The sequence below is a fragment of the Schistocerca nitens genome, chromosome 5 (assembly GCF_023898315.1).
Source record: "Schistocerca nitens isolate TAMUIC-IGC-003100 chromosome 5, iqSchNite1.1, whole genome shotgun sequence".
NCBI classification, from domain to species: Eukaryota; Metazoa; Arthropoda; class Insecta; order Orthoptera; family Acrididae; genus Schistocerca; species Schistocerca nitens.
In genome coordinates, this window is record NC_064618.1 from 509,005,825 (window position 1) to 509,025,793 (window position 19,969).

The following is a 19,969-nucleotide window of genomic DNA, read 5'->3' on the forward strand; positions in this document are numbered from 1 at the left end:
CACGGACAACTCCTTCACTCATAACTCTTGGTCCGTACACGGCACAAAGCTCACGATGAATAGCTGCTGCAGAATATCCTTTGGCTGTAAAAAACCTTATGACAGCACGCACTTCACATTTGGCGGGGTTTTCTATTGCAGCACACATTTCAAACTGCCACAAAAACTAAACTAGCGCAGGTACGACGTTCACTCGACCACGGCTCGATGCCGACTGACCTGTTGAGTGCGTGAACGCACAGATGGCGTCGCTACTCCCCCCACAACCCGCACTGTGACCAATCGGAGGTTACTTTCTGAACCGCCCTCGTACATATCGCTATCGCTCAATGTGCGCCCATATTGACCTTTTATTTTACCTTAAGGTCTTACGGACCGTTTCCTCCAGTTTCGTTCCATTTGGCAAAGTGCCCTGTAAAATGGTTAGTGCAAACACAAAGATGGTAGTCTTAGTTTCTGGAGACGATTAGGAGAGAGTCGGTATCGGTTGCTCACACATTTGATGCGGCATTTTGGCGTGCTTACCTTGCGCGAAGGGGCGTCGTTGTTGACGTGGACGTGGGCCCCCGGGTAAGGGATGCGCACGCTGCCGTGGCCGGAGGTGCGGAAGACGCCCTCTCGAGAGCCGGCCGGCCTCATCCGTCTGCGTGCCTGCTGTGGGCGGCGCTGCGGGGGCGGCGACGGCAGCCTGCGGACACGTCACACCACCGGCTCTCTAAACTGCTCACCAGCACAGTGCTTACAAGCTGATGACACTAGCTACCTATAAACTACAGAGTGTTCGCTAAAGAACTGAACTCTTCCCATCAGCAGCAACTACCATTTAAAGTACAGGGTGGCCGGGAATGATGTGACGAAAAACAAACGTACATATCTTCGAAACTATTGCGTTTATTTCATTGTATTTACTCCGAGAACTTTACTAGGCTTCCACGTGAGCACCAGTAAGCCTATTTCTACGTAATACTCGATTTCCTGCCACGACTTCGCAAACATTGCTGTTGTAACCAGTCCTATCCTCAAGCAGATCTCCGTCGTCGGCCACGCGACAGCCATACACCTGTTCTTTGCACACCACTACATAGAGCTGCATTTGTAAGTGGGCTGCTTCTGTGTTGGTAGCGCGGTGTAGCGCTTTGCATTGGATCTCTGACTGCGCTTTCTTTGTTAGAGACTCTGGCTGGTCGGACTCGTCGTTGGAAGTTAATCGGCAGAAGTGTTAGGCAGTTGGAAGTTAGTCGCCAGCAGTGATGGAAATACTGTTGGGCAGTTGGGGATGAACAGCCAGCAGTCATGGATGTTAAATGTGAGAAGTTATCATTGATGGAGCATAGAGGTCTGAAGTGTTAGCATAGGCTAACGATCTGGAAGTATCCGACTTGGAGACTGAACATTATTCATGATTATATATCTTTGTACAGGATGTCAATGGCGATTTATATTCGTGTTTGAACTGGATGTCACATTGTTAAGGTAAAAAATACATTATTTGGTTTGCAACAAAATCTTTCCTTTGATAACCACATGCCTATTCGTAGTTAGTGGCTTTAGTAGTTAGAACCTTTTATTTAGCTGGCAGTGCTGACTCTCGCTGTATTGCAGTAGTTCGCGTAAAAATGGCTCTGTGCACTATGGCACTTAACATCGGAGGTCATCAGTCCCCTAGAACTTAGAACTATTTAAACCTAACCAACCTAAGGACATCACACACATCCATGCCCGAGGCGGGATTCGAACCTGCGACCCTAGCGGTCGCGCGGTTCCAGACTGAAGCGCAGTAGTTCGCGTAATGAAGATTTTTGTGAGGTAAATGCTTAATGAAATGTACAGGTTATTGTCAGGATTGCTTCTTATTCAGGGCCATTCTTTTGTATTAATTATTTGAAGTCAGGTTGTAATTTTTTTGAGCAGTCAGATTGCGTTACAGAATATTGTGGGTCAGTGTTGGCATGATAAAAAAAGTAAAGAGAAAGTAGGCTCAGTACGTTCAGTTTTACTCAGCTGTTTCAGAATCAAATAACGTAGAAGTTTCATCTTCTCAGTCATTCAGCTATTTAAGTACAGATACACACATTTAAATGAAGAAGTTTCACATATAAGCGCAGGCTGCCTAGTCCCAAATGGGCGCGCACCACAACAATAAAATTCTATTTTTTTATTTTTTGAAATAAAAATTGGTTAGGTGCGAGTAGGACTCACACCTGAAGGTTACGTAGAGTTTATCAGTTCAGGGAATCGAGGATATTGACAATTTTTGCCGGTTATCGACATTGAAACTCGCATGATATCGGCCCAAGGGATTCCAAGACTTACGAGAAGTTTTAACTTCAAGTCTGAAGTAGGATAACAAGTGACATAAGAAATATTCTTTCGTGTTTTTTAATAACAAATCAACAGGTTCCAATTTTTTCCTTTTACTTGTGCTGTGAGTCTTGCTTCTTGCCAAATATAGTGATTCTACGGCAACGAGAAGTACCCTATAGGTTTTAACGAGTGAGTTTCCAAGTCTTAAAATAGACTGAAGAGCCAGAGAAACTGGTATACCTGCCTAATATCGTGTAGGGCCCCCGTGAGCACGCAGAAGTGTCGGAAAACAACGTGGCATGGACTCGACTAACGTCTGAAGTAGTGCTGGAGGAAACTGACACCTTGAACCCTAAAGGGCTGTCCATAAATCCGTAAGAGTATGAGGGGCTGGAAATCTCTTTAGAACAGCACTTTGCAAGGCATCCCAGATATGCTCAATAATGTTCATGTCTGGGGAGTTTGGTGGCCGGCGGAGGTGTTTAAACTCAGAAGAGTGTTCCTGGAGCCGCAATCTAGCAATTCTGGACGTTTGGGATGTCGCTGAAATTTCCAAAGTCCGTCGGAATGCACAATGGACATGAATGGATGAAGTGATCAGACGGGATGCTTACGCATGTGCCACTTGTCAGAATCGTATCTAGACGTATCAGGGGTCCCATATCACTCCAACTACACACGCCCCACACCATTCAGAGCAACTACCAACTTGAACAGTCCCCTGCTGATATGCAGGGTCCATGGATTTATGAGATTGTCTCCATACCAGTACACGTCCATCCGCTCGATACAATTTGAAATGAGACTCGTCCGACCAGGCAACATGTTTCCAGTCATCAACAGTCCAATGTCGATGTTGACGAGCTCAGGTGAGGCGTAAAGCTTCGTGTCGTACAGTCATCAAAGGTACACGAGCGGTTCCAAAAGCCCACATAGATGATGTTTCGTTGAATGGTTCACACGCTGACACTTGTTCATGGCCCACCACTGAAATCTGCAGCGCCGGCCGGTGTGGCTGAGCGGTTCTAGGCGCTACAGTCCAGAACCGCGCTTCTGCTACGGTCGCAGGGGTTCGAATCGTGCCTCAGGCATGGATGTGTTTGATGTCCTTAGGTTAGTTAGGTTTAAGTAGTTCTAAATCTAGGGGACTGATGACCTCAGATGTTAAGTCCCATAGTGCTTAGAGCCATTTGAACCATTTTTGAAATTTGCAGCAATTTGCGGAAGGGTTGCACTTTTATCACATGTTTCCAGTTATCAACACTCCAATGTCGGTGTTGACGGGCCCAGGCGATGCGTAAAGCTTTGTGCCGCGCAGCCATCAAGGGCGCACGAGTGGGCCGTCGGCTCCGAAAGCCCATATCGAAGATGTTTCGTTGAATGGTTCGCACACTGACACTTGTTAGTGGCCCTGTATTGAAATCAGTAGCAATCTGCGGAAAGGTTGCACTTCTGTCACGCTGAACGATTCTCTTCAATCGTCGTTTGTCCCGTTCTTGCAGGGTCTTTCTCCGGCCGCAGTGATGTCGGAGATTTGATGTTTTACCGGATTCCTGATGTTCACGGTACACTCATGAAACGTTCGTACGGGATAATCTCCCCGTTCATCGTTACCTTGGACGTGCTGTGTCCCATCGCTCGTGCGCCGACTATAATACCACGTTCAAACTCACTTAAATCTTGATAACCTGCCGTTGTGGCAGCAGTAACCAATCTAACAAATGCTTCAGGCATTGCCGACCGCAGCGGCGTATCGTGCCTGTTTACATATCTCTGTATTTGAATATGCATGCATATTCCAATTTCTTTGGCGCTTCATTGTATATGATATAAATGGCCATATCGTTTGACTGAATTGACTCAGAAGGCTAAAGTTTTTCACCGTTAGGGGACCAAAGACCTTAGTATGTACATAGAGAAAAAGGATCTTAACAGACAGACAGGCAGACCGATAAAAAAATGACCAAAAATATTTTTTGTGTTAAACAATTAAAAATTAACCATCTTCGTATTTTTGCTTTAGTTTTACTCTGAAACGTTGCTCGTTGCCAAATTTCATTATCTAGCTCAACTGGTTAACTGGAATCATCCTATTAGGATCGATGAATGAGTTTTCTAGTATCAAAATTTGTAACATAAATGGCCGTATCGTTTGATTGCATTGACGTAGAAGCTTAAAATCTTTACACAACTAAGGCACCATAGCTCTTAATACGTGACATAAATTTGAACTTGATACAAAAAGGTTCTTAACAGTGGGACAGACAAACAGGTAGACAAATCAGCGCACACTCCGCTGTAGAGTGAAAATTTCATTCCAGAAACAGGTAGACAGATGGACAAGAAAGCGATCCTATAAGGTTTCCGTTTTTAAAGAGTGTGGCACGGAACCATAAAGATCAGTCAAAATCACAATGAAGTGCTTATTTTTGATTTGGGTAACCGGTTCAGTCCATAAGAGCATCTTCAAATCAGAGGTTCCAGATGACGTTAGGAACCGGTTCAGAAAGCCTCTGAGTCGTAGTTCTTGTTAATGTCGCAGCTGCTACTTCTTATCCTTACCTTACTCGAGTTTTTGCTTCCTCCTTGACGAACTCATTGTCCACGGGTGTTATAAACTGTTCTTCATTCCTTATATAGCAGGCCGTTAATGATGTTTCGTAATGAATGAAAGCGTAATGGTCAGAAAGATTCTTCTTGAGAATTAACCATCAATCGCGAGAACGACTGGTCGCATGTACAACAATATGTTACCAGATTTTTCAGTTTCAGTTCAGCGAAATAAAGTTCGTCAGTAAACTGTTAGCAATAGCTCAGGTTGTGTTAAATCTTCCAGTCCTTCGCTTTGCTTGCTTATGTTACATCATACTTTAAGGAACTGTTACTTAATAAGCGTCCGATCAATATGCTCTCTCTCTCGTTCTCTCTCTTTTCTTAATTCTTAACTTTGTGATTTCCTTGCTCAGTTCCTATCTAGAGATTGTGAGCTTGTTTACGCTCAGAAACTTTTTCTGGAATAAAACAGATAATACAAATGAGCAGAAAGAATCTCCTACGGATGTAACTGTAGTGGTTTCCATACCCTTGGGCCTTTCAGTATTGTTGATTCTGCTGTCTTCAGAAACTCGTACTCACCCTGGGGGGGGGGGGGGTGGGAGTTCCTTAAATATTAATTGGATTTCCTGGACTAATTTTCTGGGCTTTGACAAAGGGTAAAGAGCCTTCTTCGATTGAGCCGCTTAAATGTGAAATTAGTATTAGGTCAAAGCAGCTTTTTATGGAGTGCTTCTTTGTCCATAAAACCTATCCAGATATATATAAATACGAAATTTATTTACTGTCATGATCACAATAATTACCTTTCATGGCTAATTAGCTGTCTTCGCTTCGTTACACCTATGAAGTGTCAATTCATACCGCCTAATTAGAGTCGTCATGCTCCTACAGAGCATGCTATATGACGGCAATTAGCAGATACTGAATGACACGTTACAGCTGCAGTTTGTAGAGTGTATTTGAAGATGTCAAGTTAGAAGCCTGAATCGCTCATTAAAATGTTTACTGTAATCGACCCAATAGGTTTGAGACTCAACTACGGAAAATGATCGCTCTTTCTCCATTACTTATTGGACATAATATCGACATTTATCAGGCATGTAAAACTCGTCCTGAACGTTCACTTTTAATACATGTTCAAGTGTAAAGAAGCTTTGGTGTGTATGAATGCACAAGCAATCACAAATTAACGATATAAGTTTAATAGTTTTCAGTCTTAGTTATCAAGCATACAGTGATATAACTCCACTTATGAACATGTCACACTTACGACGCTTGTACATTTTGGAGGATGCATAACGATGCTTATTAATTTTATAGAAGGCAAAGTATACCGATGATTGTTCATTAGGGGTGAACTACGATTTTAAGTGCTCTACAGCAAAAATGGAAAGATTTGCTTAGGATAGGATAGAAGGGTCTTCACATTCTGTTATCCTCGGTTAAGTGCAGCGTGGGAGCAAATAAAAGTGATTCGTACGAGTGGATACGATTGTACGTGAATGTATGCATACAACCACACCCTATGACGAGCTCACCATTTGTACGCCCCCCACGTGATATACATCGGTTCAAAGCAGAGTGCAGGCTGTGTCAGAGTGAGTGGAGCAGTGCAAAGGGGATGACGGTACTCAGCTGGAACAGCAGGTGTTCATTGTGGAAAGTTACGTGACAACAAAGTCATGAAAAGAGTATGGTCAGTTGCTTGCTGAGAAGTTTAGTGGTGTCCATGTGCTAGCAAAGAATTCCATGCGACGCTTAGTCCGAAAATGGCGTCAGATAGGATCTGTTTTGATAAAGTCAAAAAACATTTGGAAACGTGCCCGCACACCAGAAAATACCAGAAAATGTGGCTGCAGATCGCCAAGGATGCTAAGAGTCCTACTACATCAAACCAACGCCTGTCACAAATCATACGGACGAATACTCCACCTGCCCATGTGTGGACCTGCACGTGCATTCCTACCGAGTATCTGTTGTTCATGCATTAAAACCAGTAACTGCTCTTTAGCGCCTGCAGCTTTATGAGTGGCTGATCACTGAGATAACACTAAATGGCTTGGACATGGATCTGCTTTTTATGGCTGATGAAGCCTATTTTCACCTGAGTGGTTACGTTGGTTACGTCAACTCAGTCACAGGTTCTTGGCAGTGGAGAATCCGCATAATTTCCACGAAACACCTCTGCATGATTAGAAGGTTGGGGTTTGCTGTATAGTGTCTGAACGCCGTATTATTGGTCCCACATTCTTTCATTAGACGCTGACTTCGGCGCGTTACATTTCCAACATTTTGGAAACACTTGTGGCAGAATTAACGGAGGAGGAAAAAACCTACAGTTACTTCCAACAGGATGGAGCAATTGCCCATACAGCCGGCCTCACTTTGGAGTATATTTACAGAATCTTCACGTCTGACAGAGTTGTTATCAGAGCCTAGCTAGCCACCCAGGTCGTCCGATCTGTTAGTGTGCGATTACTTTGTGTGGGGAGCCCTCAAGTCCAAGGTGTATCGCAACAACCCTCATAGTCTTCAAGAACTGCAACAGAGCATTTCGGATACGGCTGCAGAAATTCCAGCAGCCCAGGTTCCATCCGCCTTCAGCAACTTACTGACCTGGTCCTAAAAGTGCCAAGAAATGAATGGTGATCACATCAGCATCTGCTATAGTCAGGTTGGTACTGTATTTCCTTACCTCTGCTGTGTTTCTTTGTACTCCGAAACTCTGTTCTTTAGGACACTTTTATTTGTCCCAACCAGCAGTTCCCTTTTATAATGACGCACGTGGTTTGAGCCACCACTTGCCGTGGCTGGGACCACTAACGCACACTAATACGGTGACACTCGACTTGGAAATATCTGCTCGGAATCAAAGTGGTGGAAAAATCTTCATCCTCAGAAGTCAGCAAAGAACGAAACTAAAGGGGCGTTGCTGTCGAGCACTTTCTGATCACCGGAAGTGGCACTAGTAGCATGTGCTAAGTTCCAAACCGCGCGTTGGTGTCTGCGGAAGTCATGGTATGTAATACTGCTAACAGTGATCTATCGGGTGGGTGTATTAAATTAGCTCCTGCACAATGAGATGAGGAGGTAAGAATGGACAAAGATTCAAGAGACGAGTGGAGGATGATCATTCTATAAAGTTGCTGCTAGTACTTTAGACTCGACAAATTGGTTGTTTCTAGAAACTATCGGCCTATATACTCCTCAAGACGCCCAATGTGTACGGGCCTGGAGAACTTGCAGGTCAAATCAACATGTTCTCGTTTTGAAAGCAGTCGAAGGGCACCAGTTTTATCTGGGACCGGAATTCATTCGTTTGAAACTGACAAAAATTTTGACTTACCTAAGGACGGAGAACATTCAGTTGCATGGATCCTATGAATAAACTTCGTTTGTGGATAGCCAGCATTTGAGATCGGAAATCTATTATCTCACACCAGGACGACTTACATTCTTGCAGTGCTACACTCAACAACAAAGTTTTGATTTTTGTGATGACGTCTTCATATAATGTATCTCTGTCATTATGTTGAGATGACACTTATTTCCTTTAGGGGCAATAGATAACGTCATTCTGATGACGATCGCGGTGACTGCTCACAACGGCATATCAACTAAATACACAGCCACCATTGAGGTGTTAATGGGTGCTAGTAAAGGATGCTCATAAAACATAATCTGTTTCTCAAAACGTCCTTGATATCCTGCCGATGGGTAGAAGATTGCTGGTGCAATGTATGTGAATGGTGAACGATACATTAAGACTGCTGCGTGATCGACTAATCATATTTGGCGACTTGTGAATATACTCCGCATCCAATATCCTCCAACTCAAGTAACCTGCTGGTATACTACAGACATATCCCACTTTCCATGAATGTCCATGCTTTATCCACTTTGTCCGACAGAGCTCCAGCTGTCTCCCAATCTATCCTGATATACTGATTTTCTATCAACAATAACCAACAACATTGCACCCTAGCCTCTTCTTATCCTTTCTTTTCTCCTTTCTCCTCCTCATTTCCCATTTCTCAATCACTATTAAATGCCACTTTATGTATTTTTAGGGTACACATTGCGGAAAACATCTGTTTGCCTCCCATTACTATTTTGCAGCATTTTTTATTTTCGTCCATTATTCTCTCTATTACACTGTACGTTTCCTCTACAATTTGGTCATCATGTTCTGAAGTTGGCATATACACCTGGACAATCAGTAAATCTTTTTGTGCTCCTTTCAGCCTTACACCAATAACCCGGTCATTTGCATAGTCTACATATTCCACACATTTAGCCAATTCCTTTGTCATAATCATTCCTACTCAATTAATTCCTTTTACTTCTCCTCCTGAGTAGTAGAATACATATTCATCTGACTGCAACTCTCCATGTCCATTCCATCTTACCTCAGCAACTCCTACGAGTTCCATATGATTCTTTTCCATCTCTCTTTTAAGGTTTTCTAGTTTTCCTGCTTGTAGCAGAGTTCTGACATTCCAGGTACCAATTCTCGTTTTGTTTTTTTGCCTCCTTTCAAGTTGTGTCGTCCCCCCCCCCCCCTCCCCCCGGAGATCCGAATGGGGGACTATTTTACCTTTTACCTCCGGACACTGATTTAACATCTTAATGTACTTTTAAATGTCCCGTAAAATCCACTGACAACAATACCTATAGATTCAAAATTATTTAGATTGTAGACGGCCCTAAACTGAGTACTTTATCACAAGGGACTGATGGTCAGAAATGAATATTTAGTTGTTTCTTTGTAACGTAAACAACTTTCGCCGTAATGCTACAACTTAAGCTCATAGCAAATGATGGAAGTGACGACCAGTATTCTCAACATGTGCATTATATGGTAATCTATTGACAAAACTGAACCCTGGTTTGACCCCACTGCATGCCCACATTGCTTGTGTTCTTGTTGCTCCATACTCTCCGCATTAAGGCTTGCTGATGAACTTTCTCCCTAATGACACAATATGATCTTCTAAAAATACTGCTGTGCGAACCATTATTTGTCGAGAACTTTGGCCACCTCTCTGCAGCTTTGACCACCAAGTTTTTCGTAACTTTCTATCGATGACGATACATTTCTCCCCCTTAGGATGACGCCTGCAGCTGAACATTTGTCGGTACACTCGTTTGGTTTTTCGGACCTTCAGCCTGCTAAATGCTACGCCATACGTTACAAGCACGTCTTCAAATCCTTTTTATGAGTAATACTTCACAATCTACATTCACCCATAAACTGTAAGGAATAGAGGACGTCATCGTGATTTATGTCACATACTAAGATCTACGGTGTCTTGGTCGTATAAAAATGGAAGCTTCTAAGTCAATGGAATTAAAAGATACGGCCATTTATGTCACATATTTGGATACCCGCAAACTCACTCGTCAAAACCTATAGCGTACTTCCCGTTGGCCTAGAATCATGAAATTTGGCAACAAGCAAGGTTTCAGGGTACAACTAAAGAAAAAAAAAATCCGAAAACTGTTTATTTGTCATTATATCACACGAAAAAATTGTCATTGTTTATCGAACTATCCATCTGTCCGTCCGTATGTTAAGACCGCTTTTTCTCAGAAACTAGTAGACGTACAGAGTAGAATGTTAAGGGATATAGTTCCTTGACGGTGTAAAAAAATCAAGCTTCTAAGTCAATGAGATCAAAAGATACGGTCATTTATGTTACATATATTGATACTCGAAAACTCACTCATAAAAACCGATAGGGTATTTCCTGTGGACCTAGGATCATGGAATTTGTCAAGAAGCAAGCTTTCACAGTACAAACAAAGGAAAAAAATCAGAAAATTGTTAATTTTTAATTACATCAGACGAAAAACTATTTCTTTTGTCATTTGTTATTCGACTTCAAAATTAAAATTAAATATTTTCGAAAGTCTTGGAATTACCGGGACCGAGATCTTGCTAGTTTCAGTATCGATAAAAGGCAAAAATCGTGGAGATTCTCGAGCTCGGGATGGATGACCTGTTTATAGACATAATTAATTTTACGGGACTATCAGAGCGCGAGTCCTATTCGCACCCGGACAATTTTTTTTTTTTTTTGAAGTAGTGACACAAATGTCGATGCAGAGACTGATTTTTCTTACGAAATATAAGCAGTTTACAAACAAATACGTGACACACGTTGTTCATTCAAGATTCCCTACTGTCTGGAGATTTCATTACCGGCCATTCGTTCGTTACATTAAAATAGTTAATTCTGGATCCTCTACAGTTTGTATATACAGCACCTAAAGTTTTTAGTGATCCTGGATGATTTTTAAAATCGCAGTTAACTCATTTGATTTACATAATGAAATGCGATCGAAATAAAAGTCAATTTTAAGTGAGGAATAGACTCGTTTTACTAAGGTTTCTTCCATGTTTACGACTAATTGGGTTGATTTGAAAATCAGCCTTATGTAAACACAATTACTTTATTTATTTTTTCACCCAGACATGTTTCGACACGTATGTGTCATCTTCTGTGGGTCATTTTTTTTTATTTCTGTAAAGTACAATATCAGATTTCTAATAATTTATCGACTGTAGGCTTACCCTAAATGAACTGAATTTTTATACATCGGTTTTTGTGCCCTTTCTGGTAGCTTTTTTATGACAGCATGTCACCTGCAAACTAGCCATGAAGAAAATTGTTCCGTATTTGTGAAGAACTGTTCCGTGAGTAGAGGTAAGCTCTACCCACGAAACAATACTTCACAAATACACAATAATTTTCTGCATGGCTAGTTTGCAGATGACATGCTGTCAAAAAAACGATGAAAAAATTCACAAAAACCGATGTAATGCAGTTCATTTAGCGATGTAATTTTAAGGTAGGCGTCTAAAAAAGCAAAGTCCACATATTGTAATTCTACCTAAAATAGATAAATTATTATAAATCTGATGTTATACTTTACAGAAATAAAAAAATTGACCCACAGGTGATTACAAGTAAGTATCGAAACAAGTCTGGGTAAATATATAAAATAAAAAATAAACAAATGGTGTTTGCATAAGTCTGATTTTCAGAACAACCCAAGTGAGGAGAATTTTTATCCGGCCCTAACACAAGACTGAAATATCTGTAATAATAAACAAATCGTGACTGTTTCACTTTTTGTACAGTATAGGAGACGGGTGGCTGGAGGCCCTTGTAATTATTTCCTCCATAAATGACGGCGCTATGAGGGTTGCATTTGATAATTAAATGCAAATGAAACAGATTTTCACATCACAGCGTAATTTTCCATCTGAGATCATGGTGTGACCCGTAGGAACGTTTAGTGGTATAATAAATGTTATGCCCTACCGGCCATTAAAATTGCTACACCAAGAAGAAATGCAGATGATAAACGGGTATTCATTGGACAAATATATTATACTACAACTGACATGTGATTACATTTTCACGCAATTTGGGTGCATAGATCCTGAGAAATCAGTACCCATAACAACCACCTCTGGTCGTAATAACGGCCTTAATACGCCTGGGCATTGAGTCAAAGAGAGCTTGGATGGCGTATACAGGTACAGCTGCCCATGCAGCTTCAACACGATACCACAGTACATCAAGAGTAGTGACCGGCGTATTGTGACGCGTAAGTTGCTCGGCCACGATTGACCAGACGTTTTCAATGGGTGAGAGATCTGGAGAATGTGCTGGCCAGGGCAGCAGTCGAACACTTTCTGTATCCAGAAAGGCCCGTACAGGACTACAACATGCGGTCGTCCATTATCCTGCTGAAATGTAGGGTTTCGCAGAGATCGAATGAAGGGTAGAGCCACGGGTCGTAACACATCTGAAATGTAACGTCCACTGTTCAAAGTGCCGTCAATGCGAACAAGGGGTGACCGAGACGTGTAACCAATGGCACCCCGTACCATCACGCCGGGTGATACGCCAGTATGGCTCTGACGAATACACGCTTCCAATGTGCGTTCACCGCGATGTCGCCAAACACGGATGCAACCATCATGATGCTGTAAACAGAACCTGGATTCACCCGAAAAAATGACGTTTTGCCATCCGTGCACCCAGGTTCGTCGTTGAGTACACCATCGCAGGCGCTCCTGTCTGTGATGCAGCGTCAAGGGCAATCGCAGCCATGGTCTCCGAACTGATAATCCATGCTGCTAAAAACGTCGTCGAACTGTTCGTGCAGATGGTTGTTGTCTTGCAAACGTCCCCATCTGTTGACTCAAGGATGGAGACGTGGCTGCACGATCCGTTACAGCCATGCGGATAAGATGCCTGTCATCTCGACTGCTAGTGATACGAGGCCTTTGGGATCCAGCTCGGCATTTCCTATTACCCTCTTGAACGCACCGATTTCGTATTCTGCTAACAGTCATTGGATCTCGAGTAACACGAGCAGCAATGTTGCGATACGATAAACCGCAATTGCGATAGGCTACAATCCGACTGGGAAAGTCACGAATAATCTCAATCAGGGTAGCCGAAAGGGGATTTGAATCCTGTTATACCTGAATATAGTACAATGCTTAAGCAATTGCGTCCGACAGCTGCCACATTCACCATTTACGAACAATGGAAACAACTTCTTTTGTTGTGTCTTCGTAGGCTTTCCCTGCGTAATAAGTCTTGAAAGTCTCTTCGAGTTTGCTGCCGGATCCTAAAATAAACGCGATTCAGTATTTCAGCGATCCAACTGTTCGCCATCTTCAGGAGAGTGCTGCTTCGCTGATGAGTTCCTCTGAGAACTGACGCTAGGCTGCAAATGGATGTACTAGATAGGCATCCGTACCGTACACGGCGCATGCGCCGCTCATCACGGTTGCTGTCCTCCAAGATTATAGAGTTTGCACCATCACCGGAGGTGCATAAAGAGGAACATAGATCGGTTGTCTTTATTCCTTATTCTGGGGGCATATCTTTTAAGATTGGAAGTGTTTTAAGGAATTTTAACAATAAGAGTGTGTTCCGTTCACCTTCCAAGATTAGGACACCACTCGGTTCTGTGAAAAATGATTTGGGACTTAAGAAACCCGGTGTATACAAAATTCCGTGTCAATGTGGGAAGGCTTACATAGGCCGTTCGACTCGCACAGTTCGTGACAGGTGTGTGGAACATGGCCGTCATACGAGGCTACAACAGCCGGAAAAATGGGCAGTAGTAGAACACTGCTTAAGTGAGGGGACACGGTATGAAATTTGACGAAACTGTGATAGCTGCCAACATTTTCGGTTTTTGGAACAGTGTCTATAAAGAGGAAATTGAAATTAGGTTGGGAGATAATTTAATTAATAGAGACGTGGAATCATGTATTACCCCGCATCAAAACGGAACGGTACGGGCAGTCCGAGTGTTTGAAAATCGTCTCTGAGTGCGATATATCACTGCCGCCGGTGTTCTACTTAGGGCGGTGCCACCTGCCAAGTCCTGGAGGGCAGCAACTGTGATGGGCGGCGCGTGTGCTGTGCACGGTACGGATGCCTGTATAGGACGTGTATTTGCAGCCTGGCGTTAGTTCTCAGCGGGAGTTACCAGCGAAGCAGCACTCTCCCGAAGACAGCGAACAGTTGGGTCGTGGAAATATTGAATCAAGGTTGATTTTAGGGTCCGGTAGCAAACCCGAAGAGACTTTCAACAACTTGTTTGGTTGTTGTTGCGGTTCATTTTGCGTGGCTGCGCACTCACCTCTCGTAGAGCGACGCAGACGGCGGTGATATGCGGTTGTCCATATTGTCGTCGTCGTCTGCAACATATAAAAAATAAACAATTGAAATTTGAATCGCGATCTTTGAAAATTAAGGAAATCTTATGCAATATTCATTAGGCAGAGGACACCCAGTACTCCCATATGCAAATGCGCTTGTACAAATAATGCTTATATTCTTAGTGTACACATTCTCATAGCAGTTAAGAGTATATAATATCTCAGCATTGGTGAATACGTGGCATGTAAACAACTGCGTGAGGTGATGGTGTTGTGTTTCTTCCTGGGGTTCGTGTACCAGATAATGATATATTCCCACAAGGCGTAAGTCAATATAGTGTCAACAGTATCTAAATTTACACCGCGCAACCCAAAGGCTCACTTTTTCGGAACCCCGTAATAGTCTACCCAGAAATTTTAAATTTGGTTCTAAGGTGCCTACAATCTTCCTCTGTAATGCTGAAAAAGCGTGCCACCCTGTGACGTCACCCTGGGGCTTGGCGACGCTTCAGACAGCAAGGTGTCGACACATGCGGAAACAACGCCAGAGCTCAGAAGTTCTAGTGAGGTGTAAGGTGAGTTAATGATGTCACATTAGCTCCAAATTTCACCACAATTCTGGCCAATGCTACTGTGCACCTGTCACATGAAGGAATGGTCATACACGCTCTCTGACCGACATTTCACCTCTTCTCTTCACGTCTCTTCGATGGAAGACAGATTTGCGGTACCCGGCGTTGAAATCGGGTAGTTTTCTTATGGATGACCGAGGAAAACATTTCAGACACTCTGTCGCTCAGAAACTATACTAAAAAGTATGAGGGTGTGGCATAAGGGACGTCAATGAAACCATCCCTTCCTTGTGGCATTGGTATCCACACATTTCGCGATCGAAAACGACACTTTGCAGTGTGGCGAATAACAGGAAGACGTTCTTGACAACCTCGGACACTCCTGACACCTCCCGGTCGATTCAACCCTTCTCTAAGCACATCGTGGGCCTGCAACCCGAATGACTTATTGATACATAACCAACACGGATTCAGAAAATATCGTTCTTGTGCAACGCAGCTAGCTCTTTATTCCCATGAAGTAATGAGTGCTGTCGACAAGGGATCTCAGATCGATTCCATATTCCTAGATTTCCAGAAGGCTTTTGTTACCGTTCCTCACAAGCGACTATTAATCAAATTGCGTGCGTATGGAGTATTGTCTCAGTTATGTGACTGGATTCCTGATTTCCTCTCAGAGAGGTCACAGTTCGTAGTCATAGACGGTAAATCGTCGAGTAGAACATAAGTGATATTCGAAATTCCGCAAGGTAGTGTCTGCTGTTCCTGATTTACATAAATGATCTGGGTGATAAACTGATCAGCCCCCTTAGATTGTTTGCAGATGAAGCTGTAATTTATCGTCTAGTAAAATCATCAGACGATCAGTTCCAATAACAAAATGAACTGGAGAGAATTTCTGTATGGTGTGAAAAGTGGCAATTGGCACTAAAGAAAGAAAAGTGCGAGGTCATCCACATGGGTACTAGAAGAAATCCGATAAATTTTGGGTATACGATAAATCGCACAAATCTAAGGGCTGTCAATTCGACTAAATACCTAGGAATTACAATTACGAGCAATTTAAATTGGAAATACCACATAGATAATATTGTGGGGAAGGCGAAACAAAGACTGTGCTTTGTTGGCAGAACACTTAGAAGGTGCGACAAACCCATTAAAGAGACAGCCCACATTACACTTGTACGTCCTCTGCTGGAATACTGCTGCGCGGTATGGGATCCTTACCAGGGGGGTTTGACGGAGGACATCGAAAAAGTGCAAAGAAGGGCGCTCGTTTCGTGTTATCGCGCAATAGGGGTGGGAGTGTCACTGATATGATACACGAGTTGGGGTGGCAGTCACTCATACAAAGGCGGTCTTCTTTGCGGCGAGACCTGTTTACGAAATTTCAACCACCAACTTTCTCTTCCGAATGATAAAATATTTTTTTGACACCCACCTACGTAGGAAGAAATGATCATCATAATAAAATAAGAGAAATCAGAGCTCGAACGGAAAGATTTAGGTGTTCCTTTTTCCCACGCGCCATTCGAGAGTGGAATGGTAGAGAAGTAGTATGAAAATGGTTCGATGAACCCTCTGCCAGGCACTTAAGTGTGAATTGCAGAGTAACCATGTAGATGTAGATGTAGAACCTCAATGAACGGGGACGCATTCCTTTGGACTGTTGCTCTGGTATACACGGTACAACCACCTAGGGACCTTTCAAAACCATTCGACGAAATTTGAGCGTGATCTCAAGCAGCAAATGATTTTTATGCTTTTTCAGTTCTCCAGTTTCACGTCCTTTGCTAATGTGACATCATTAACTCACCTTACACCTCACATGAACTTTTGAGATGTGGTCTTTTTTTAGCATGTATCTATACCTTGTTGTTTGAAGCCGTCCGCAGCTCGTGGTCGTGCGGTAGCGTTCTCGCTTCCCGCGCCCGGGTTCCCGGGTTCGATTCCCGGCGGGGTCAGGGATTTTCTCTGCCTCGTGATGACTGGGTGTTGTGTGCTGTCCTTAGGTTAGTTAGGTTTAAGTAGTTCTAAGTACTAGGGGACTGATGACCATAGATGTTAAGTCCCATAGTGCTCAGAGCCATTTTTGTTTGAAGCTGAGCCAAACGGTGACGTCACATGCACAAGGCATTTGCAGCATTACAGAGGAATGTGGTAGGGCACCTTTGATCCAAATTTCAAACTTTTGTGTAGCAATGGGAGACAGTTACGGGGTTTCGAAAAGTGATCCTTTAATTGTATTGCGCAGTGTACATGCATAATATGTGCCTGGAAATTTCGGTGAATGGTATCAGAAAATATACGAGATAAAAGTTACGCACAAAATGCCTCTGCTGGCCTTCGCAGTAATCACCTTCAGCTACAAGACACTTCTTACATCGGTTGTAAAGCTGTTGGATACTATTAGCAAACGCTTCTCATGAAAACACTCGAAGCACCATTATCAGGCATTGTTAGATATCTGTATCTTTACAGGAAATAAAACCTGGCGCTACCAATACAACCAGAAGACCAAGCGACAGTCAATAGCATTGTTTTTCTCGTCCTCTCCACCTCCCTCCGACAGTAATTCGTGATGGATCAAGCCCTTGCTGTCGAAAATGGCGATCAACATCATCTTAATCTTGGATTTTGGGAGCCAGCTTCCTCTGGCAGGCGGATAAGACGATATACACCATTCCATTGACTATCGCTTGGTCTCCGGATCCTATTGGAAGCACCACGACTCATTTCCTATACTGATGCGAATATCCAGTGACTCGTGACCACTGTGCATCGAGAGATTCCACAAAAAACGTTTCCTGACAGTTTTCGACAGCTTTACAAACGATGTCAGAAATGTGTTGAAAACTTCCGGTGATTACGTTGAGGCCAGTAAAAGTATTTTGTTTGTAAGTCTTGATATCACCTACAGAACATTTCAGACCTTGTACATATATTGCACATTAAAATAATTTTCCTGGACAGGGACAGTAACATTCGGAACATAACCTCACTGGTACACCTAGCAACAAATGTTCTCATCTCTTCACATGCACTGGCAATTAATACTTGATTTATAAGTAGCAGGTAGGCACCTGATGATGGACGCATGCTGCCAAAACGTGTCTTGAGAGTAAATATCGGATAAGACAAATGATTGAACCTGAGAAATTATACGAGGGCGGTTCAGAAAGTAACCTCCGATTGGTCACAGTGCGGGTTGTGGGGGGAGTAGCGGCGCCATCTGTGCGTTCACGCACTCAACAGGTCAGTCGGCATCAAGCCGTGGTCGAGTGAACGTCGTACCTGCGCTAGTTTAGTTTTTGTGGCAGTTTGAAATGTGTGCTGCAATAGAAAACCCCGCCAAATGTGAAGTGCGTGCTGTCATAAGGTTTTTTACAGCCAAAGGATATTCTGCAGCAGCTATTCATTGTGAGCTTTGTGCCGTGTATGGACCAAGAGTTATGAGTGAAGGAGTTGTCCGTGAATGGGTACGTTTATTTAAAAGTGGACGAGAAAACGTTCATGATGAAGAGAGGTGTGGTAGACCATCATTGGTGACTGACGAACTCGTTCAGACAGTTGATGCAAAAGTTCGTGAAAATCGACGTTTCTCAATGTCGGAGTTGTCTACTGGTTTTCCACAGATTTCTAAGACTCTCTTGTACGAGATAGTGACAGCAAGATTGGGTTACCGTAAGTTCTGTGCACGATGGGTGCCCAAAATTCTTACCGACCACCACAAAACTCAAAGAATGGCCTCTGCATTAGACTTTCTGTCACATTATGAGGACGAAGGAGAACCATTGTTAAACAGAATCGTGACCGGTGACGAAACCTGGATTAAGTACGTGAACCCTGAGACAAAAGAACAATCAAAGATGTGGGCACATTCAAATTCGCCTACCAAACCAAGAAAAGCCTCGCAAGATTTTTCTGCCAGAAAACTGATGGCAACGGTGTTTTGGGATGCCAAAGGGGTGTTGTTGATTGAATTCATGGAACGTGGTACGACCAGTAATCAAGACGTGTACTGTGAAACAATAAAAAAGTTACGACGGGCTATACAGAACAAACGCCGTGGTATGCTGACTTCCGGTATCGTTTTTTTGCACGATAACGCCCGTCCTCACTCTGCTCGCAGAACAACGGCCCTTCTTGAGTCCTTCAAGTGGGACGTTATCAACCATCCACCTTACAGCCCAGACCTGGCGCCAAGTGATTATCACCTCTTCATGCATTTGAAGAAATGGGTCGGGTCACAGCGGTTTGATGACGACGTAGAGCTCAAAGATGCGGTCACAGGCTGGCTCCAGGCACAAGCGGGTGATTTTTATGCAGAAGGAATTTCAAAGCTTGTGAAGAGATACGATAAGTGCCTCAATCGCTATGGAGACTATGTAGAAAAATAGTGCAAAGATGTAGTTGTAAGATGTATATATTAAAATATTTTTATTTAACTTGGTGTATTTTTTTAAATCAACCGGAGGTTACTTTCTGAACGGCCCTCGTATATAGAAACAGATTCTATTTTTGACATGGCTGTTGCGACAGAGTTTTCTTGTCTCAAGTGAAACGAGTTGAGTCAGTAGGTCAGGCGACACGTCTTAAATAAAGACACTGAGCGGATCGTCTCAACGTATGTTCGTAGAGTATAGGTCGGGACAGTCCCGGAGTAAGCTAAACAGCAATGTACAGTTCGTCTATGTTCATACACAAGCAGGCTAGAGCAGGAAGCTTCTTGTACGTTTTTCGAGTTATTACTGGTATACGTGACTGATGCTATCCTTCCAGCTTCTAGAAAGGAAGATTCTTTGCAGTTTGCCGTCAGCGACAAGATCATTAGAGA

At 43.1% G+C, this 19,969-nt stretch overlaps 1 protein-coding gene across 1 annotated transcript in view; it reads right to left on the reverse strand.

Annotated features, from left to right (window-relative positions):
- The window catches only part of LOC126260817 (uncharacterized), a 955,955-nt gene that overhangs the window by 194,638 nt on the left and 741,348 nt on the right, over nt 1-19,969 (reverse strand). Inside the window, exons 4-5 of the mRNA XM_049958191.1 lie at nt 14,542-14,599; nt 526-688 (exon numbers count right to left, since the gene is read on the reverse strand). Of these exons, the coding sequence (XP_049814148.1) occupies nt 526-688; nt 14,542-14,599 (221 nt within the window). The remainder of the gene's footprint in view (nt 1-525; nt 689-14,541; nt 14,600-19,969) is intronic.